The sequence below is a fragment of the Ammodytes marinus genome, assembly GCF_949987685.1.
Source record: "Ammodytes marinus genome assembly, chromosome: 13".
Classification (NCBI taxonomy): Eukaryota; Metazoa; Chordata; class Actinopteri; order Uranoscopiformes; family Ammodytidae; genus Ammodytes; species Ammodytes marinus.
Window position 1 is genome coordinate 8273051 of NC_137217.1, and position 23979 is coordinate 8297029.

At 40.4% G+C, this 23979-nt stretch overlaps 1 protein-coding gene across 1 annotated transcript; it reads left to right on the forward strand.

Annotated features, from left to right (window-relative positions):
* Nucleotides 1–515: 515 nt before the first annotated feature.
* sall3a (spalt-like transcription factor 3a) lies at nucleotides 516–23586 on the forward strand. Its single transcript, XM_080039849.1, has 4 exons — nucleotides 516–1660; nucleotides 17503–20661; nucleotides 21048–21385; nucleotides 21919–23586. Exons 1-4 carry the CDS (start codon nucleotides 1579–1581, stop codon nucleotides 22348–22350), a joined length of 4011 nt encoding a protein of 1336 aa, XP_079895975.1. The 5' UTR covers nucleotides 516–1578; the 3' UTR covers nucleotides 22351–23586.
* Nucleotides 23587–23979: the final 393 nt, after the last annotated feature.

Here is a 23979-nt window from a genome sequence, read left to right on the forward strand (position 1 = left end):
CCTAGTGGTGGCTGAAAGCAATGGGCTGAACCTCTCTGCTTGGGGGTTAACTCACACACACACACACACACACACACACACACACACAGTCCCCCCACACACACGGCAACACACGAAGCCATGCCCAGTGCCGAGAGGGAGAGAGCGACAGCGCTATAGTGCATGCAGCTGCCAGAAGATAACTTCAAAGTTTGAGCCCGCAAGTCTGATCAAAAGGGGGTGACATGTGACTGGTGCGTTAATTTGGACACATTTGAGTGTTTGGCCACCAAACATCCAGAAAAAAAGCCACTTTTTGGAGCAGAACGCACCGATGCGATGGAGCTTTAACACGGCGAGAGGACAAGTAGGAGGACGAGGAGGACTTGGCGATCAAAGACATTGTAGCGACTTGTCTTTTGCGGGACAAATAAGCTTTTGATCAAATTGACATCGGTTTTGCAACTGAGAGGAGGACTCTGTTGCTAAGCGCTTTGTTTTTTTCTCGTAAGACGCGCGTCAAAAGTTTGGAGAGCGGAGCTGCGCCATTAGAAAAAAAATAGGCACCCTGGTAACAATATATTGCTATTGTCAAGAATTGTACTCTGTCCCGACCACGTCCGTGTACCAAGTCAAACATATATACGCGGCTACTTTACCGGAAAGATGTCCATGAAGAGAAAACTTTGAAACGTCTCAGAGACTGTGAACATCGCTTCAATTGAGTCCAAGTCAGAAGGAGGTGCGTTGTTCAGCCTAAAACGCACACACTCACATAGAAAGTTACCGAGAGAGAGAAAGTGCAAGAAGCAGAGCCACGTACGCTCCAGAGACAGACTTTATGAGGAGACGCTCCTTCTGAAGTCGTGAGGTAAAACGCGGGGGATCACACGGGTCAAGAAGGGAGTGATGAAGATGAGAGATACTTGGAGACGGCGGTGAATCCTCGGCACTTGTGAGTGAGTGAGTGCGCTCCCGTGGAAGGAAGGAAGGAGGAGAGAGAGAGAGGGGTGGGGGGTGTTGTTGAAGAAGACCCCCCCTGTGAGCGAGCCGGGCATAACAAGAGATTTTTGGTGCGTTGGCTTGTGTTGTGTTGTGTTGTTGAGAGGGGGAAGGCTGGATAGTAAAACAAAAAAAAAGAAGAGAAAAAAGAGACTGGATAAAGTCTGAGAGCGAGGCGGCTAATTGCTTTAGTCCGTCCCTCATTACCATATCCAATGCGCGTCCGCTGGACTCCAGCCAATCCTCCCCACCTTCACGCGATGTGCCATTAATCGCGAGGCATTATTCACTATCATAATTATTATACCGACATGCGCAATCCGACGCACCACAGCAACAGCGGCGGCAACGGCAGCAGCAGCAGCAGCGACACCGGCTAATTTCAGAGATATTTTTTTCTTGTTCTTCTTCTTCGACTCACTCTCTCTCTCCCCACCTCGCCAGTCTGTTTGCGAACTTTTTGTGTGTGAGTGTTGATTCATTCCGCTCTTCGCTGATGTATCTGCCAAACGCAGAGGCATCGCGGAGCGCAAAAGCAATAGCAGAAGGAGCAGAGGCATCATCATCATTGACAGCACCACCGGCAACAGCAGCGGCATGTCCCGACGCAAGCAAGCCAAGCCGCAGCACCTCAAGTCGGACGAGGATCCCGCACTAGCCGGGGTGGTTTCCGAGCACGGTGAGTGGATATTAATCAGCTGAGCTCTCTTTATTTCCAATCCAGGTCTACTTTTCAAACAGACAACTTCCCAACCCTGCTCTAGCACTCTCGCTGTTTCGGCACTTTATACTTGTACTTTTTTCCAACTCATTTATTTTAAGTTTTAAACTTAAATAGTGTAAAAACAAGGAGTTGGATTTATTTGGATTATTGTTGGGTTTTAGACAAGATTATTATTTAATTTTTTTCAAAAAGAGATGCAATGCTAGATAATAAATACATTATGATACATATTTTTAAGTCGAACGTATTTCTGGAAGTGTGCGGTTCTCGTGGAAGAAGTTGTTTGTTTAATTCCAAAACATCAGTTTTAACCTGCATCACACACAGGCTGCATCACACTATCGGCTGCTGCCTGAAACATGACTTTTGAGATTAATGGAACTAATGTATAGGCCTGTTTAGTCATTTAAATACATTTAAACGTTAATCATTTGTTTTGTGTGCTGGGGGCCTTTTATGATAGAGCTGTCTCCGAATATAATTGTTTTAATAATGTATAATATCGGAGGCGTTTTATTAAATCCGTCTTTGAAATCGTATCCAGTTGACTGTGTGTGTGTGTGTGTGCATGCGCGCGCACTAATATACACACGGTTTGTGAAGTTGAAAGAATATTTGACATACTCTCTTAGGGTTGTAAAAAAACATTTATTCCTTGGCTTTACAAGTGGATCATATATTTGATGCATTTTTAACCTTATATGTAAAATATAATAAAATAATAAAATTCTAATTTTATTTTTTTAATTTCTTTATTTTGCATTTAGTGTAGGTTGTCCCTCGGCGCCTGTCTGGCTGTCCGAGGAGCAACAAAAAGGCGGATTTTTGTTGCAGGTCGAAGCCCATGTTTTGTCATGGAAATGTTTGTGTTTACCCCCCTCACATAAATTTAGCACACTTGATTTGTTCCCTTTTGCTCACAATGTCGACACGATCGGTTGACAGAGCTCGTTCTCGCCATGTGGAAATAAAGAGAGGCTCAATCACGGTTTATTCTGCGCTCAGCCTTTTTTTGCGCAATGAAACAACCATTATGGAGCTAAAGTCTCATCTCAACACAGGCGTAATGCTGTAGGAATTATAGGAACAACGTGACAACTGTAGCAATAGTGTTATTATTACTTTGCAGTGCACAATTCTTATTGCCTTTGGTTTTTTCTTTGAAATTCCAATTGTTGTTTTAGAATGTTGTATAAATAGTGCTGTAATTCATAAAGGCATTTTGCTATACATTTATTACTACACAATGTTTTATCTATGAGAAATACAATCACTTCATTTTGTAATTGTATACAGCTCAAACACACAGCCCCTACAATGGCCTTTGTGTTTAAAAAAAAAATAATCTTTTCATGGTGTTCACTGTTTGAGATGTATTTCTCTTTCGGGCATCCTTAAAGCTGGGTGCTCCTTACAAATCACTGCCATTATTTATACCTCACTATAGGCTCATGTTGGCCAACACTCACACACCCAGTCACACACACACACACACACACACACACACACACACACACACACACACACACACACACACACACACACACACACACCACACACACTTTGCAGGGCTTCTTTACAATAGAATTGCATGATGTAATCTCTGGGGAGCAGCTCTCTTTGCATGGGGAAATGTTGGTGTGAGGGGACACATCACACTGATGACTCCTGGCTCTTTTGTCTGGTTTACTCTGTGGAATGATGTACTTTAATGGCCATTTACATTTGAACATTTGAACAGCTTGGTTAAACCTTTTTAAGATGTTGGCCAGAGACACAGTACAATACGTCCATCAGGTTGCTATCCTGTAGGACCATGGAATGAAAAGTCGACTTACTTTTTCTTGTCGTCAAATCGGTTGCATCTAGATTTCTACTAGATTGGATTACTGTTTATTTAAAAAAAAATTAAAAAAAATTGCAAAGTGAAACAAAAAAAGAGGTGGATCGACCAAGAGAGGACATAAGTGAAGGATTAGAAGAAGAACAAATCAATTAACTCTTATTCTGTTCTCCATTTTAAAAATCCACCTTCCTACATGTGTATCTTTAAATGAACACACACACACACACACACACACACACACACACACACACACACACTGTTGTGGGTAACCTATAGCGTCTACAGCATTGTGCTTATGGCCGTGGAATGTTTCTTGCCCATCCTCACTGGAGCATTATACTGGCTGGCTTGTTTTTTCGGGACAGACATTGCAGTGAAACAATTGCAAGCCTTTTTGGCGGGGCACATTGAGCCCATACACACTTAAATAAACCTAATAAGACCATGTGTCTCATCCAAAGCCACGTTACAGACGAGTTACACACAGTCAGACTGTCAGTGTATCATTGCAGCATGATCAGATTCCCCCCGCTGCCTGTTGCCGTGCCACAGCTCGTGACGACACTATCGATCCCTGCTGCTTGACAAATCATTGCATATAATGTCCAAGGAATACAAAAGTTCCAATTGTCCGTCAGTCGCCATTTGATTTAGACTCCAAATCCATACGTGTTGGGCCATGTGGCGAAGAGAAAAGTCAAGCGTTTCGAGTGGTGTGCAAATTGTGCTCAAGGACACACTCCCTGTCTGTAGTGCATTTCGTGAAAATATCCATGCGCAAAGAAAATAAGCAGAAGTCTAGGGAGCTAAGGTATAGAATTCACCTTGTGGGATCTTTTTTTTTTCAAATGATATATTTTTGTAGATTTGTGTGTGTGTGTGTGTGTGTGTGTGTGTGTGTGTGTGTGTGTGTGTGTGTGTGTGTATGTGTGTGTGTGTGTGAGAGAGAGAGAGTTGTTCTCGCTCTGCTGTTCACTGCAGCAGTTTAATGTGCTGCATCCCTGAAAAAAGATGAAAAAAATCTAAATCAAGTGCCAACAAACCCTTGTCTGGTATATCATCTCCCCCTCAGGCCTTCCGGACACTTGCCTCCCGGGGGCATGGGGAGGTTGTGTGTGTGAGTGTGTGTGCATGTGCCTGTGTTTGTGTGAGTGTGTGTGTGTGTGTGTGTGTGTGTGTGTGTGTGTGAGAGAGAGTATGCAGAGTGGAGGACGAGGGGTGTGTGTGGGGGGGGGGGTCTGCTTAGGAGTGCTTTTATAAAGCTTGCTGACTTAACCTTTGTCTAGACCCGACCAGCCAGGTCCTGCCGCTAGACGTCAAGCTCCTTGTACAATTAGGACATGTGTGCCGTTGACCTTGGCAGCACAGCTTACCCGTGTCCTAGAAAGTGTGAACAGTGACGGGCCCTTTTTTCATTCTCACCACCGCTTCCTCTGTCTGCCTCCTGTGTCTTTGAAGGCGTGTGTGCATGTGGAATGTGTGGGAGGCGTTGTCGTACATATTGCATGTAACCACACTTTTGCCAACTCGAAAAGTACATTTCCCGCAACTATTGACACATATGTACGAGATTGTTTTCAACCAAAATAATTTAATCGATCTTATATTATCGGTTGTACAAATGACATTTCTGACATCTCAGGAGAAGTCTCAAGAAGGCCATGTTGGTAGGCTTTCACTACAAATAAAACTTTTATTTTTGTTATTACGATCTATTCATAGACATACTTGCATGTTTCTTGAATTCTCAAACACAGTCATAATGTTCGAGTTGAACTTTTTTCCTCTCTCCTTACAATGTAGTGTTTGAGGCAGGAATGTACTTGGTTATGAGGTAGAAACAATATATACATGATAGCCCTATAGTAAGGAAATCCCTGCTGACAGTGGCAACGTGGTTCCCCTGCAGTGGGGCTTTGTTTGGCTTTTGTTTTAATCCCCTCTCACCATTGGTTGCAGGCCTCTGGACCACCCACATAGTTGTGCCAAAGATGTCTTCAAGAAGGCACTCAAATATGGCTGCGTCTTAATTACTACTCTGCGCTAAAAACACACTTGCGCGCACATACACACACACACACACACACACACACACACACACACACACACACACACACACCACAGGAACAAGTATGATCCTGATGGAGAGGAAGGACTAGGCAAGAAAGAATAGAACTCCTCTTTTTCACAATAGACAAAACAGAAGATTTTGAAAGAGAAAGAGCACAAGCCATTAACTGAAAAGGTGAATGTTTAGTATGTTATTGTAAGATTTTCTTTCTGTACGTTTTTGTTGAGTTGTGTTTTCGGGGTTTTGGCCACAACCGTTTGACTACTGAGAAAGTGTCGGTTGTTTAATCATAATACTTAGCTTGTTTGGGTGTACAGGGTGAAATAGTTTTCTTATTTGAAAACTGGAGTCCAGACATATAGTGTTTAAAGAGCTGAAGCACTGATCTCCTTGTGAAAAAGGCAGACTCTATGAAATATGTATTTGGCCTTCTGAGGATGAGCACCCATTACATCCTAAAGCCTCCTCCTCATCTCGAGGTCTTTCATACATAAATCCACACTCGCAGACAGAGGGCCATCTTGTCGGGGGGAGAGACAGTGATCTGGACACAGTGCCGTCATCGAATACTGTATTGCAAATGCTTACACAAACAAATCGTTAATGTTTTGGCTGCCGCACATCTGCAGCCAATGACAAAGGCCTCTCTGTTAGTGCAGATATGACTGTACCACTCTGCAGCAGGGCTGACCAGGCCGATGACACACGCACACGTGTGAGAGCGCGCACACACACACACACACACACACACAGACAGAGCTGTGCTGGGGACACTCAAGCCTCTGCCAGTTTGAGGTTGTACGGAATTATTCGGGGTGATGCGTTATGTGTTCATTGCTACAGACACAATACTGCCCGGGAGCGGTGCAATTGCAAAAAAAATATATTTTCTGGAAATATGTGTTGGTTTGAAAAATATATTCAAAACTGATGGATACAATTTGTGGAATAAGAACACATTTTTCAAGTAATTTAAAAATGGAAACTAACTCTTCATAAAAGTGCATAATCAGACATTCATTCTTCTGTGTCAGTGAATAATCCGACGTTGACAGATAAATGGCGATATTAAAATGCAGCAACATGCACACAACACATCAATTAGACTGACGTCTAAACAGTTGCATGTCTAATCAATTTAAATATATATTTAAAAAAAAACTCATGACTTAAATAATCAATTCCGTACAGAGCAGATCGGGGGAGGAGTGATCAAAGAATACAATTGAAAAATGTAATTGCCACAATAATTCCAACATTGTTCCAACCCAGCAGGTCTCTTCCTTTTCTTTCTATTTTTTTTCACCCTCCCCTCCCAACTTGGGCAGGACCTACAGTGGTATTTGCATTTTAAAGGGGCAGAAGGAGGGACAGTTCTAGTTATGCTGTAAAGGCAGACACCTTTCAGGGAGACTGCTGCTGTTGGCTGCCTGTCATAATGAAACGGAACATTACACAGCTTGACTATGGTTTAAATGCTGTTTAAAAAGAATATATTTTAAAACACCTCTATTTTAAATAAGATAAAATAGACTTAACGTTAACACAGAGTAAATGTTACCAGTAGGATTATATGTGTGTGTATTCATTAAGTGAATCTGGAAATTGTCAAAAATGGGACAATTTGCAGTTGCTCAACGCGTTTCGCTCAATGCTCGGCTCTGTGGCTTTCACAGAATGAGTGGAAAGCATGAATACCTCATCTGATATAATATGTCAGATTAGCGGTCTCAGTTAGCATGCCAGAGATTGCTGAGTGAGATAGTGGACACACGGATTCAATGTCTACAATCCCCCTATTGACTTTGTTCAGCTTAATATTTGCATCTAAGTAAAGGAAGACTCTTAAAGGAATGAAAAACGGGATGGATTTTTTTTCAGCCTTTCCTTTCTCATGCTATAGAAAAATCAATACCCCCCCCTACATACACACACGCACACGCACACACACACACACACTTTCGCACTGTCTTGCAAACACAACAACCACAAAATGTCGCCTTCGCACAGCTGCAAAATGCGGATGCACCCCACTGTTTCAGGGTGATGTGAAGGCAAACGGAATGTATTTTAGAGATCATGAGAATGTACAGTATAATACTATTTTCAACGGCGGCTTCAAAGTAATGAAGTTGCAACAGTGTTGCCCGTATTGTAATAGTGAGTCATTTTAGTGATGTTCAAACTGACACAAAACACAGCATAACTCCACATCTTAATCCCTGCCTTGCTTCATTAATTGTTTTAAGGCGGCATCGTGCGCATCTTACATGTGCAATGAATTTGCCCAAAAACCCAAAATGCAGAGTGGGAATGACATTTTTAAATAAAATAATAAATTGTTAAATTAAATTCACAAAATGTTATTTCAAGTAGGAAAAATAGCAATCTGTTCATGTTTAGGGAAGACAAATATAACTCTTAACAGGCCTCTGCAACTCAACTATACACTGTAAAATTTAACAAGTTACCTTTACTTAAAAAAAGTATGGAAACTTATTGCCTCACAAAAAGTAAGTAAAGTAAACATAACTTAATAATTCTGAGTTATAAATAACTTGATTATTCCGAGTTATAAATAACTCAGAATAATTAAGTTATTTATAACTCAGAATAATTAAGTTATTTATAACTCAGAATAATCAAGTTATTTATAACTCAGAATAATTAAGTTATGTTTACTTTACTTAATGTTTGTGAGGCAATAAGTTTCCATACTTTTTTAAAGTAAAGCCAACTCATTACATTTTTCAGTTCATGTTACTTAAATGCAATGCTTTGTGTTAACTTAGTATTTTCATATTGCGTTAACTTATTCCTATTTATTTAACCTCACTTATATCAATAACTTAGCACAACTTGACACTTTAAATTGAACTTAATACATTTTCAAGGAACCTTAATTAATCAAACAAATTTCTTTGAAATGCAAGAATTCTATCTCAAAAAACAATACATTGAGAACACTCATTTGGTTAATTCTGTTCCATGACCAGATTTATTTTTTACATTGAAGTTCAAAACAAATGCTCAACCAAAACCTTGTGCTTTGAGATTACACTTTACATTACATTTCTGTATGTAGTAGTAACATTTTGACAAAATAAAATATTTTTTTTTACGTGTTCATATATTGCACCTGATATGGTGCAATATATAAGTAAGTGTCAACTTCTGTGAACCTAAAGAATATGCAATTTGATGCAATTCTCAAATTTTAAACACGTTTTAAATAGTGTATTTCAGATCAAAACAAACAGTGCTCCAAAAACCTCACGGTAAGTACTTCTATGTGCGCTCTATTGTCATTAACTGCAAGACCATTTAAAAAGGGAACATTTTAAATGTGAATCGAAGGTTGTATCAATAGCTGGCACAGCAAATAAGTGAGTACAGTTTCACAACAATATCTAACACATTTCTCAAAAATAAACAGTACAATAATTATCTGGTAGCTAATGACTCTTCACTGGTCTAACTCAGTAGACTTTTTCAGACTTTGCAGTTTTGGTGGGAGGGTTTTATTTCCCAATCCAAGCATTACAGTTTGAATGAATTTCCGTGTATATGCCATAAATTTTGGGTTATCCATTCAAGAATAAAACAAATGCTGTAACAAAAACTTGTGCTTGAAAATGACCCTTCAGCATATTACATTTATATGCTGTATGTAGTGGTCCAAAATTGTTTTAGACAAAATAAAATCAACTTTTTACACCTGTTATTACAGGCTTCTATTAAGTAAGTGTTAACCTCTGTGAACCTAAAGAAAATTCAACCTGATGCAATTCTCACATTTAGAAATAGTGTATTTCAGATCAAAACCTAACAGTGATTCCGAAAACATCCACGGTAAGTACTTATTTGAAATTAAAAAACTCAAAGCATATATGTGAACAATGCAAACCTCTGCTTGATCGTTTCTCGAGACATTGTCCCTGCCTACTTTTTCTTTTCAAACACTTCAAATAAACACTTTCGGTCACAAGAGTGCTCTATTGTCATCAACTGCAAGAGCATTTTGAGGTAAATTTTTAAAGGTTGTAACAATAGCTAAGACAGCAAATAAGTGAGTACAGTTTCATAAAAGTATCAAAACATATTTCTCAACAATAATTATTGCAACTTTTGCAAAGTGCTATCTGGTAGCTAATGACTCTTCCCTGGTCTAACTCAGTAGACTGTTTTTCAGACTTTGCAGTTTTGGTGGGAGGGTTTTCTTTCCCAATCCAAGCATTACAGTTTGAATGAATCTGAGTGTGTTTGCCATACATTTGGGGTAATCCAAATGCAAAGCGTATGTAAGGCCAAATAATACACAAACTGCCTGAGGCAAGTCTCTAATATTGTCCATGACAATACCTCCTTCAAGTACGATGGCAGTGGAGATGGGCTGGAGTTGCATTGAGCTTGAACCCGGCTGAGGACCATCTTCACTGAGAACAGTCAGCACGCCAACTGTGACGGATTCTAGGGCCGCATCACTCACAGATTCCTGCATAGATAAACATGTTCCATGTTAGAGTAGCAAGTTATGTTTTTCTAACCATTGGATTTGCTCTTCTAATGAGCATACATTTTCACATTGTAACACTGTCCCCAAAGAAATAAGTGTGATATAAATAAACTAAGCTATTGAATAACAAAAAAAAACAGAATATGTACATATGTACAGAACCTAATATTCGAATTGTATTGTATTGAGTGGCAACTTTAAATCTTAATTACAGGGTTTTAACAATCCTATCAGATGTATTGTGGAAGAATTTGAGCACAAATCTCTCTGTGTATAATGTACAAGGCAAGTGCTTACCAAACTTGTCTTGTAGAATTCACTCGAGTCGTCGCCGACTAAAATAGGAATGCCTTTGAGGACAACAGAGCGCAGTGCAGTCACGTTTGGTGCCTAATGATACAGAAACAGAAAAAGATTAGTTAAGAAACAATTTTGGGGGGAAGGGGCTCTAGTTTTTGGACAGGCTTTTGAAATGAAAATTAAATTAAATTGCACCATTAAATTACTTACCACACAGTTGATGTGCTGCATCAACTCTGTCAGTTTTTGTCCAGCAGTTCCTTTTTTTTTCTTGAAAAGTTCAATGAAACGTGGAGTGTGCTGGTCGAGAGCCTCAAAGAATTCTCCCTCAAGATTCTTGCTGGCTATTCTGTTAAACTCAGCAAACACCTGCAAAAAGCAGAGCGAGGCGAAGGGAGAGAATCAGCACATTGAGTAGACATAGATTTGATTCCTAACAGTTGTGCAAACTAGCAACCAAGATAGATAACAACATATAACAACATGGTCAACTTCTAGCTTGCTAAAATAAAATTAAATTTTCAGACAAATCAAATAATTGCATACATACGGAAGAGAATTAAGGCCACTTTGAAAAAAACCAAAGATGTTTCTGCAGAAACGTTTTTTTTTGTTTGTTTTACATTTAAGTCGGATATTCAGATTTTTTTTCTTAGAGATTCGGATTTTAATGTTGAAAATGTTTTAATTTCTTCTCAGAGAATCAGAGTTTTTTGTATAAGAAAAAAACTTTTTCCCGCAGCACCTTATCTGCTCCTCATCCTCTTCCATACATATTGCTTTTCAAACAACACAAAATACTGATTATATTGAAAAAATCCAGTATGCATGATTGATGTTTTTAAACTTGTAAAGAATGTGCCTTAATGTCTCGACATTCCTGGCTTCCCATCTGGAATTTGTTAAATTTTTAGTCTGGCATATTTTGCTTAGTTTGAATCTATGGCAAAGTAAAATGGAGCCTTAAAGGAAGCTCATTCTTGCAAGCTCTATTCAGGACAAAGTAGCTTACCTGTCTTTCCGTGAAAAGGGCTGGCCATCGTTCAACCATGTCCTCTACAGCAGGCTCCTTTTTTATTATCTCTCGTCTTCGTAGTGGGAATGTTTGGTCCATCATTTGTGAGATGAGTGTGCCATTTGGCCGAACTTTCTTCATTTCCTCCATGAGAACCTTTCTGGTATTTTCCAGGCTTGTTTCGTCATGTCCTTCAGGTAAATTAGGCAGATAGTTTGTTTCACCTCTTTTTGGCCGTTTTATACCCTTGCTTGAAGATTCTCCGTCTGGGTTGCTTTTGCTTCTTTTACCCCCATTTATTGCTACATCCTCACATCCAGCTCTTCGAAGCTTTGTACGAAAGTTGCCCATTTTATGTTTGAGTCTGTTCTTCCAGCCATGCCATCCTGGCTGTGAACCAGGCTCAGTCAGAGAGGGATGCTTGCTAATGAGTGCCATTGCAACGCAACTGAAGTCACTATCTTCTGGGTAGGCCTTATAGCCATACACGGTCTCTGCCAGTTTTTCGAGTATATCGTGTCTCATATCCCATGATGGAATCAAATGTGTTCCATCTTGCATGAATGCAAGATCTGCTTGTCTAAGTCTTGGCTGAACATCAGCAGAAAAATTAGGAATGTCAAAAAACTCTGGCCACTGTTGTTTTCGGAGCGATGGTGATCCAGCAGGAGACAATATTTCTGTGTCAGCTGTGCTACAATCCGTGTCAGATGTTGTGGTGGGTGAAGTTAGAGAGGACAAATGGAGAGTCACAAGGGGGATGATTTTCAGCGTAGCTCTCTGAGGCAGATCAGCCATTTCACTGAAATTGCAGAAAGCATTGAAGTCTTGATCCTCATACTGAAGATTAAAGTCATACTGTAGTGATAACGTATCTTTCAGTAGGACTTTTAACTCTTCAATGGATTCTGGTCTTTCATTCAAAGTCAACTTCCTTATATCCTCTTCATTTATGACAACTCTCAGAAGTAATCTTTGGTCCATTTTGAAGACTTAACCTAAGAAAAAGGGAGAACATTGTATTAGATTCCATCATTTTACTGTGTACTTGTTCTCTTAACATATGTAACGTTTCAGTGTTACAAACTGTAAAAACCGTTTCAAACAATTCACATTTTTGTCAATTTATGTAAAGTATATTTTTATTTTTTGTATATTTTGTCTCAAGAGCCCCCAGAACACACTTAAATAAAGTATGCTGTACTTACTGAAAGCATGCATTTTTCCATTCTTGAGTTGTTCTAAGTTCTAACCTAATTGATTATCTTAAATTATCTGAAATTATGGTTGCCATGAGTTTAAAATGTTACTAAAATGACCTACAAAAATGTGTTCAGCCAACACCACGCTATTTTGTGCCAGGAAAAACCGTGGGTATATAAACACATTGCTCAGACTAGCACACCTTAATTTGCACTACACCCATTTACAGAGTCTAGGCTGTGTATGTATGAACACTTTTTAAGTACATACAGTACAGAGAGGTAGAGGATGATGAGGAGATATTCACTGCTTTTGACAAAAATATTTCTCCAGAATTGCTGACTCCACCTTTAAAACAACACTACATGTGAAATACGTTAAAGTTAATAAGACATTCGCTCTATCCAGTGAGGTGACTGAGCTGAAATGAGCATTGAAATAATTGTAAATTAGCTGACATACCTTTAACTGCTGAGATCAATTTAGGGAGTGGTCACCCTCTGTTTGAGCCTGAATAGGAGGTAGTTAAGAAGAACACAAACATTTTAGGCAGCTATTCAAAAGTACACACTATCACTACACCTCAAATGTTGTTTCAAGTGCAGTTGAAAGATATGACAGGCCTTAACCACACAGTGCCCAGTAATGAAATATGGAAGCTAAAAGCTAAACTCTTATTAAATGCTCAACCATAATATCCTACGTTATTTTCACACCTATAACATGAGAATAAGTAAAATGTTGACAACATTCCTTTAAATTAAAGACATTGAACAATCAGAAAGTAGAAAAACATGTACAATAGGCATAGCAGAACACATCATAATCTAGTAATTGACAAGTAATCTATATGCCCAAAAAAAAATAATCCTGAAATCTCAGTTACATACACATTGTATGAACTAAAAAAGGCGAATTATTTGCAGATTAAGTATTTAATGATCTATTGAATTTATTATTGAAAGCTGATGGCGACAGCGACTGTTAGCTTTTAGAGGGATAGGAGATGAGCTTCACTTTCCGAGCTTTGATAGAAAGGACCTTCGAGCTAACGGTGACTCAGTGGAGCGGAGCGGGGACTGACTTTACTTTGGGGGGGAGAGGGGGTGGGAGACTGACGCTGCCATGGCTGAGGTTGCGCTGAAGTTAAGGCGGATCGCGCTGCTTCAATAAAGCGCATATTTTGAAAACAACGAAGACTATTCAGCTATAAAAAAAAATCAATGAGAATCTATCTCAAGTCACAAAATTGAATGCTTTAAGTAATTGTGTCGCAGCAATTTGCTATATTAGTTTTCTACAGACAAATGTAAAAAGCTGGTAGGCCTACTTAGGACACAAAATCATATAAATCACATAAATAATAATAATAACTATAACCATTCTAACGTAGGCCTATGTTTTAATCATCTTAAGCTATTCCGACGCACGTGATAAAGGACCTGCATCATCTGCACGCACTAGCATGCTGATGAAAAAAAATTAAATAATGAAAATGCTGGGGGAAACACTCCATCTTCTGCATTAATATTAAGTTTCTTTAGAATTTTCTGGCACATGTTGTTCATCTAAATTACGTTTTCAAAGTTGAGTTGAGCTCCGGCCATGATGCTAAAGGATTTAACCACATGGTTGGCCATCGGCAACAGTTGAAAGTAAGCTAACTAGCTCCACGACTAGCAGTTGGCTAACGTAAACCTCGTGCATTATTACAACAAGATAGCAACACGGTTTGCACAGGGATAAAATATTTACTTACCACATCAGTGTGCAGAGCACAAGAATCACGGAAATGCCGATGAAAATAACCAACGCCTCCAAAGCAAGGTCCAGCTGCACCAGCTCGTGGTCAAACATGTTCCAGAGTAATGGTAGGAGGTCAGGTAGCACGGCCAAGTACGTGAGGACCGATCTGCGCATGTCTGAATGTTTGAAAAAATAGGCGCAGTTCCAACAACTTAGTTTTTCTAATGCAGACCAGCTCGATTACATTAAGTAAGTCCGCTTTTTCATCCCGAGAGCAGAACTTACTTAATAAACACTAGTATTCCTAACAGTTTGATAAAAACTGAGTAAGGTCCACTTAATTTTTTTAATTAAGTACAGTGTTAGATTTTACAGTGTACACACTCTAGTTAGGTATTCTCCCGTGACAACAAAAACAAACCTGTGTGTGTGTGTGTGTGTGTGTGTGTGTGTGTGTGTGTGTGTGTGTGTGTGTGTGTGTGTATATGTGTGGCATTAAAAGGGGTGTATCTTTATACATATATACTCAATTTGTTTATGCTTATCGTCTGTGTGTGACAAAACATACCGGTTTCTGTGTGTGTGTGTGAGGTCAGAGGCATACAAAGGCCCCCACTTGTAATTGTGTGGATGAATAAAAGAGATTGACAGTAATACCATTCTAATAACTAATCAGCTCAACACAAAGCCTACTCATTTGTGTTGACCTCTCAACCCTCAATTATGGAAATGAGCTCTGCTGTCCGCTGCTGGGCTAAGGAGATTTTTTTTCCCGGCTGTCACGTGTCGCTGACGTTTCCATTTGCCTGCTCCTTTTCTCTTGTCGATTTTTGTTATTTATTTGTGCAATACAAATCTTGTGATGCTTATATTGGGAAAAATGTTTTTAGTGTGTTTGTTTAAACATAATTCTTATACTAAATGTTCTGACTTGTGACGGGACAATCAGCGGAGTGTGACATTAATAGTGGCAAATACAATATATATATATATATATATATAGCCTATATATATATATATATATATATATATATATATATATATATATATATATATATATATATATATATATATATATATATGCATTTTCATTTGGGGTTATATATATATAACCCCAAATGAAAATGCATGATTTTATATTTTTTTTACATGTTTTATATTCAAATTAACCTTGCAACATACAGTACATGATTAAGTAAAATAATATCTTGTTTTGGCAGCCCTGCCACCAGTGAGGATCAGAACACAGAGCCTGTCTAAAGCCTTTCTGTTGACAATTAATTAAGTTACAGACACCAGACCTTGATAGTTCACCCCTAACCCCTCCCGGACAGAAATTACAGGAGGAGTGATGAATTTCTTTACTAATGAGTCACTGTAATTGGCTCAAATGCTTCGTGACTTGCTCCATTTTAACCTTTGAAATGAATGTAAGCACTGTATGAATCTCATGATTACTCACTTACAAAGCATGGTAATAACAACTTGAATAAACATGTGCAGCATGTAATGTGGATTATCTTTTCTAGAGGTAATGTTGCACAGCTCAGGCTGGTTAAGCCTATTAGATAAGTTTCACTTCTAAGATTAATCGAAGCAAATTAACATGAATATAATCAACACTTGTTTTATTCAGGGATTTGTGTGCGTGTGTGTGTGTGTGTGTGTGTGTGTGTGTTTATATATATCATCACATACAGTCATTAACACATCTAAGAGCTATCGATGTAACCCTCTTATTATAGCAGCCTTTTTACACTAACAATATTTTACTGTAATAAATCACTTTTATTTGCTAAAATGCATATAAAAGGTTCCTGACATGTTTCCAATAGTTTACAGTACATAAACAATTAGTTAATTTGTAGATTAATAATTATATCAAGAGATATATAGGAAGGGTCTTTGAGTGTAAACTGAAGTGGAGACTTTGACATAACGTACATGCAGGATGTTGTAGCTGTGATTTAGCACACCTCCTACTAATAATGAAAGGGAAATATTTATGAGGCCACCAGAAAGACATACACACACATAAACAGTAACTATGCTTTAACAATAAAAGTAAACATTAAAAGTGAGGCCATTTTTACATGGTTTCGATCAGGTGTTATTGGAGTAAGGTTGACGTTCAGAGCTTGCGTCGGCCTATTTGACGGTTGATGGTTGTATATGGAAGAGGAAGTGGCTTCCTACAACTGTGATTAAACATATGTAACTAATCAGACTTCGCTGCCATGGCACTAGCATGTAATTTATTGAGCCTTGTTTCAAAGAGCATGGCAGAAGGAGAGAAATAGAAGCAGAAAGACAGAGGAAGAGGGAGAAAGAGTAAAATTACCACTGGGATTGTTTTTTTAAGTGAAGGGGAATGTTTTGAATTTTAGAACATTACCAAAAAAACACGTTTAAAGTTGGCCACAGTTGAAATTTTAGATACATATATTTTGGTTGCACACAGTTAACATGGTCCAATTTTACAGGGAAAAGTTCAGGAAATGCATAAGGCATCGCTTACTCGCTTGCTTTTGATACAACTGTTTATCTAGTGTTATAACACAAGCATGCAAGTATAGGGTAACTTGCTCAGATTCAGGTTGAACATATTGCATTTGCAATGCTAAATGAAAAGGCTGAGGCATTTGAAATTCAGGTGGACATGACTTGGCTTGATAGCAGAGGGGAATCCTAATAGGGCCATCAAAGTCCTGATTTGTACCCAACAGATGAGGCAGCTGTGCATTGTATGACATATTGGAAATCAATAGGTTCTATGGAATTTCATTAAGCGGCAGTATCCACAATTGATAGGCCCTCATAATTTGATGGATTGCACAAAGAAAATTATTAGCTGGTTCTATGGAGAGCGTGTGAATGCACAAACCTGGGTCTTGAGAATTGGTGAACTAGGGCAATTTGTTCAGAGTAAAAAAAATAATAATATTGATTTTGGTTATGTTAAAAGAGAGAAAAAAAATCAAAGGTTAAATCTTTGCAGTAGTGCACTGCAAAAGATGTGTGGATTCTTTATTGATTATTTATTCATTAATTCTTCTTTTTTTTGCTCTCCCCTCCTCCTTCCCCCTCCCCCTCCCTTTAGCCCTAGGTGTTGTGCTGGAGGATGCAGACAGCGGGAATGAGAGTCGCAGCGGCAGTGAAGAGACGCATGTATGTGAGAAGTGTTGCGCTGAGTTCTTCAAGTGGTCAGAGTTCTGTGAACATTTAAAGAACTGCACCAAAAGCCCACTGGTGCTCATAGTGAACGAAAATGAGGACACACCTGACCCCTCCCAAGAATACCCCACTGAGCCCTCCCCTGTCCCCAGCTGCCCTAGTGAGCAGGCTGACAGCGAGGACCCTAGGGAGGGCAGCCATAGTGTTGGTGGTGAGGGGGATGACATCTCAGAGACAGCTATCCTAAATGGGGTCAATGTCCTAGAAAAGGAGGACGAACAGATGGAGCTAGAGCTTTCTCCTGAAAAAACTATGGATCCTGAAGAGCAAGATGTGATGTCTCCTGAGCTTGACGGCTCCCTACCTCAGCTCAACGATGTCGTCCACTCCACTGTTACAAACTATGCCATGCCAAGCACCAATGTTACCTTGGAGACCCTGCATGGCACCCGGGTTGCGGTTGCCCAGTTTTCACAAAGCGTAAGGGCAGCAGCAGCGGCTAGTGGGGTTTCCACCATGGCTATTCCCATGATCCTGGACCAGCTGATGGCCCTCCAGCAGCAGCAGATACACCAGCTCCAGCTAATAGAGCAAATCCGCAGTCAGGTAGCTCTGATGCACAGACAGCCTACTTCACAGCATGCTCTCAACCACCATCACAGCAATGCCGCTGGAAACCAGGGACCTGTATCCTCCTGTGTTCCTCCTGTCCCAAGTCAGCTTCAACTACACAACTTCATCGTTCCACCTGTCCATCAGCTGCCTGTGAGGTTGCCAGCAACTATCAATGGTCAAGGCCCTACACCCATGACCTCAGCAATAGAAGGGCCTGTCTCTCAAACACCCCAAAACGGCAGTCAGCAGTCCAACTCTTCAATCCCAAACACATCCTCAAACAACTCTGTGTTCCCCCCACCCAGTGGTACTGGATTCTCATCTCTACTTCCCTCCTGCTCATCCTCAGTCACACACCACAACATTAGCACTAGTAGTAGTGTAACAGGAGGTGATGGGATGAGCAGCATCTCAGCTCTTGCCAGGAACTCCACCACCCCTCCCTCACTCAGCCACAGCAGCCTCATGAGCTCTGCCTCCAATCTACCGCTGATACCTCACAACTCACCCAGCAGTGTTATCTTCCCAAACCCGCTGGCCAGCATAGCAGCCACAGCCAACGCGCTTGACCCCCTCGCTGCTCTGATGAAGCACCGCAAAGGGAAGCCCCCAAATGTGTCTGTGTTTGACACTAAGCCCAGTTCGGAGGACCCCTTCTTCAAGCATAAGTGTCGGTTCTGTGCCAAGGTGTTTGGCAGTGACAGCGCCTTGCAGATCCACCTGCGCTCCCACACTGGAGAGAGGCCCTTCAAATGCAACATATGCGGCAACCGTTTCTCCACCAAGGGAAATCTGAAAGTCCACTTCCAGAGGCACAAAGAGAAATACCCGCATGTTCAGATGAACCCCTACCCTGTGCCAGAGTACCTGGACAACGTGCCCACAAGCTCTGGTATCCCATATGGAATGTCTTTTCCCCCAGAAAAACCTGTAACCACATGGCTAGACAGCAAACCTATCCTCTCCACGGTTCCCACCTCAGTTGGGCTCCAGCTGCCTCCCACGCTGCCAGGTATGATGGGAGGTTTTGGCGAATCTTTAAGCCTCACTCCGCTCAACATGTCCCCCCAGAGGCCCTCTCCACCATCAAGCGAGTGTGCATCTTTGTCCCCTAATATCATCACTGACTCTGGCATGACCACTACTTCACCCTCCCCCAAACCCAGCCTTGGTAGTGACGCACCTCCTCTCTTAAAACCAGAAGGTGTTCTCCTGCCCCCAAGTTGCTCTGCCAGACCAGTAGACTCCACAACCACCACAACAACGGTGACTCAAGTGGTCCTCTCCTCTACCATCACCTCCACCTCATCGTCCAGCAGTGGCCAAGTCACTGAACCCATCACAAGCCACAGCTCGGTTTCAAACCCTGTGTCCCATCCTATCCTCCCCATGCTCTCAGACCAGTTTAAGGCCAAGTTTCCGTTCGGGGGCCTATTAGACTCTATGCAAACCTCAGAGACATCAAAATTGCAGCAGCTTGTTGAGAATATTGACAAGAAGATGACCGATCCAAACCAGTGCGTCATCTGTCATCGTGTTCTGAGTTGCCAGAGTGCCCTCAAGATGCACTACCGTATCCACACTGGTGAGAGGCCTTTCAAATGCAAAATATGTGGGCGGGCATTCACCACCAAGGGAAACCTGAAAACACACTTTGGTGTCCATAGATCCAAACCTCCACTTCGGGTCCAGCACTCCTGTCCCATATGTCAGAAGAAGTTCACCAATGCCGTTGTCCTGCAGCAGCACATCCGAATGCACATGGGAGGGCAGATCCCCAACACCCTGGTCCCTGAAAGCCTACAGGATATGGACACTGACCTCTCCTTTGACGAGAAGAGCTTAGATGCGATGAGTAATTACGATGACGACCTTCTGGATGAAATGGAGCAGGCTATGGAAGAGGAAGCAGAATTAAGAGAGGGAGAAGTGGACCTATCTAAACCGTATTCACCTGGGAGCTCCCCACCAACTTCCATCATCTCCAGCATTGCTGCAATGGAGAACCAGATGAAGATGATTGACTCCACTGTAAACATGTCCCGTTCATTTGGGCAAAAGCTCATGCAGAATGGAGGCAGCTTTGGAGGAGAGGCAGATTGCTTTGCCACTGATTCTCTGTCTGCAATGGGGGACGCCGAATGTCAAAGCTTGGGGAGCCCTGCTTTGTCTGAGTCCTCCGGTTCAATGCAGCATTTGTCCCCAGCTCACAGTCATTCTGAGAGCCAGCGATCCAAGTCCCCAGCTACACTCAACAATAATAACCACGGCAGTGCCATGCTAGCAGAGGAGGGCCAGGAGAACAATACAGCTGGCTTGGCAATAGTGAAATCGGAACAATCAGAGACCCCATCTCCGTTTTCTTCAACTGAAGGTACCGGGGCCCTCGACCTGACTGCCACTCAACCTGGCAGGAACTACATCAAGGAGGAGAGCCACTTTAACATGCTGTTTCTCAATAGAGATCGAGGTGTGTATGTGCAAAATCAACTCAATTTAAATGCATTATATAAAGGGAATTAAATATCAACATAGATTTATTTTGCTTTCCAAAAAAATGTATCTACTGATTATAGTTTTATAGTGATATGTATGAGATACATGACATATCATATATGCTATATTTATAGGGAGAGCAAATTTAGTTGAAACTATCATTCAAACATTTAATGACTGAAAAAATTAATTGTCTTGTTTGCCTAATTTATGCAGTAAGGCTTCAGCAGGGAAGTGTAACTTGTATTTTTTAAGTCTGACACATTCAATAGTTTGCAGCCATATGGATTTCCCGGGTTGCAACCCTGTGCAGTTTTCTTGTTTCAGCATTGTAATTAATTTAACCTCTTCTTTTTCCAGGGCTGAGCACTCCCAATTTGGCCAGCACTGCATCAAACATGATCAAAATGGAAATGAATGGACATGGAAAGTCAATGTCTCTGAGCGACAACCCTCATCTGCCTGTAGGCATCCAGGTTCCTGCTGCAGCGCCCCAGACCTCCATGAGCTCCAGCATCAACCCCATGTTGGCTCCCCCGCCTCCACGACGCACTCCAAAGCAGCACAACTGCCACAACTGTGGGAAGAATTTCTCCTCAGCCAGTGCTCTGCAAATCCATGAGCGCACACACACTGGGGAAAAGCCTTTCGCCTGCAATATTTGTGGAAGGGCTTTCACCACAAAGGGCAATCTTAAGGTAAGAGACAGTTCAATATGGGATCAATTATAATTTAACATAAATGGGGGGGATTCTGGTTGCAAAATTTGCAAAGCATGTAAAGTGTTAAACTTTTATAACCGTTGGAGCACTGTATGTCCTCTCTATTGTTAACAGTTTTCCTTGTGTTTCCGGGTTAATTCATCATCACATTCTTGAAGTCAGTCAACTCTACAGTAGATATATACATTACTTATGCACAACTTAAGGGTCTTGGAATTTAAAAAATGTAGCTTCTGGTAAGAAGTTATTTTGCAGGGGTTGAACTGTTTTGTGATATCCATTTATTTTATATCAGTTTCCAAGCAGTCTCCAAATGCACTTTGATAATTCAAATGTACCACAAAATCATTTAAAAATGCAAGCTTGTTTGTTTATTGAATGCCTTCTACATTCCATTCCCATCTCAAAATGTTTGTTTTTTGTGTAGTATTTCTCTTGGATCTAGGAATTGTGACTTGCCTTGAAATGTACTCATGATGTTTCTTTTTATTGTCATGTGCTAATTTTAGGTCCACATGGGAACACACATGTGGAACAACGCTCCGGCGCGAAGGGGTCGACGGCTGTCCGTGGAGAATCCCATGGCCCTGCTGGGCGGAGATGCAATGAAGTTCAGCGAGATGTTCCAGAAGGATCTGGCGGCTCGGGCCATGAACGTGGACCCGGGCTTCTGGAACCAGTATGCGGCCGCCATCACCAACGGGCTGGCCATGAAAAACAATGAGATCTCTGTCATCCAGAACGGAGGCATCAACCAGCTGCCCGTTAGCCTCGGTGGCACAGGACTCACTTCATTGGGAGCCATGCCGGGAGGAATGGACCGTGTTCACACCGGCAGCAGCCCTTCCATGACGGGTATGGGGAAGGCCGGTATGGATGTCCTGGCCAATCGACCCTTCTCCAGATTTATGGAGGAGAACAAAGAGATTGGGATCAACTAAAAACTCTTTTCTGTATAATTCCATGGTAGGCGTGGTGGCAAAGACTTAAGAGTCTAACGACAAGGAGAGACACTGCTGATCCAGTCTGAACTCATGCGTACTATATTATGTACAGATTAAATATTTTTTTTGTTTGGTTTTGGAAATATAGTATTTAGTATTGATTAGAGGTTTTTGCCTTTCACCCATTCCCTCCACACTTGATATTTCGCCTATACGAAGAATACTTTGTCTCTTGTTTGAGAATATGTCGTCTTGCAAGATTTGCATGGTACTTATTGGTTTTTATCAGTACGTTTGACTGCTTTTACGAATTCCTTTGAAAACCAGGATCCTGCCTCATTGATGATGGGCAAGCATCTTGTCTGTACAGGACTAAACTGAAAGGAACAGATGTTTGTTTAAAGATGGTCTGGCCTTTGTCTGAATTTGTCTTTGATTGCTCTTTTAATTATAAAAAGGGCCACGGATGGACTGAAGAAAAGACTGAAGTATAATGTTTCTGTGCTCGCCTGATATTGTTTTTTTCTCATGAACTAGAAAACTTGAAAAAAATAATGTTTGAACTATTTTAATCTTTACATTTAGTCTCCCAGCATTGTCTTATAATATTGTCCTGTGTCTTTAGTATTTATGATATTGACAAAAAAAGCGGGTATACACAAATATATTTAATGGCCCAAGCATTTTATTGATCCATTTTTTTCTAAACTGCAGGCTTCACTGATGAATATCTCTTTCAATGAAGACAATATGTCATTTGAGTTGAACAACAGAGAAAAATTGTAGGTTTTATTTGGATATCTGTTGAGACTACGTGTATCCTCGTTACACGATAAAGAGGCTAGAGATATCCGAAGCTGCTATGACCACGACCCTGCTTTTAACCTTTGTAAAAAGAAAAAAGAAGTGATCCTTTTGAAGAAATATCTATGTATAGAAATACAGACAAATCTAAAACAGGTATGCATATTTTGTATCACATAAAAATAGACATCATGAGTTGAGAGTATTTGTCATGTTTGTGAATGCACTTTTTAAAAACCAAGACGTTTTGTCTGTGAGTTACCGTTAACCTTTTGACTGAGCTATCTATCACATGCTGTTTTCATTGTTTTCAGCGTACCACTCCTACAATTTGCAGAGTCGGTTCTCTGTAATTGCATCTGTGCTACTTGTCAGAGTGCAAACTCATCACTCAATCAAAAACCTTCTTGAATAAAAAAAAAGAGAACAGGTGTGTTTTTGAATGATTTTCTTATCTGCATCATGTCTTCCCATTCTCGGTCACCCTTTTATTTCCATAAATTAAAATTGAAACATCAGATACATGTGATCAAATCATTGGCAAGGTGTCTGTTATTGTAACTTACATATTTTTAATATTTAATTAATCATTTATGCATACTATTTCTCAATATTTTGTAGCTGAAGAAAACAAACAATTGTTTTTTTTTGTTTGGACCTTGATTTTGAAAAAGAAATACAAATGAAAGTGATAATGTGATAATAATGGTATTATTGGTCAAATTAATAATAATATAAAACAGAGGGATGCGATAAGTAGAATTAACTATTTTTTTTAAGAACATAGTCAAAATTATTTATACAACAACTTTTTTATTTGAC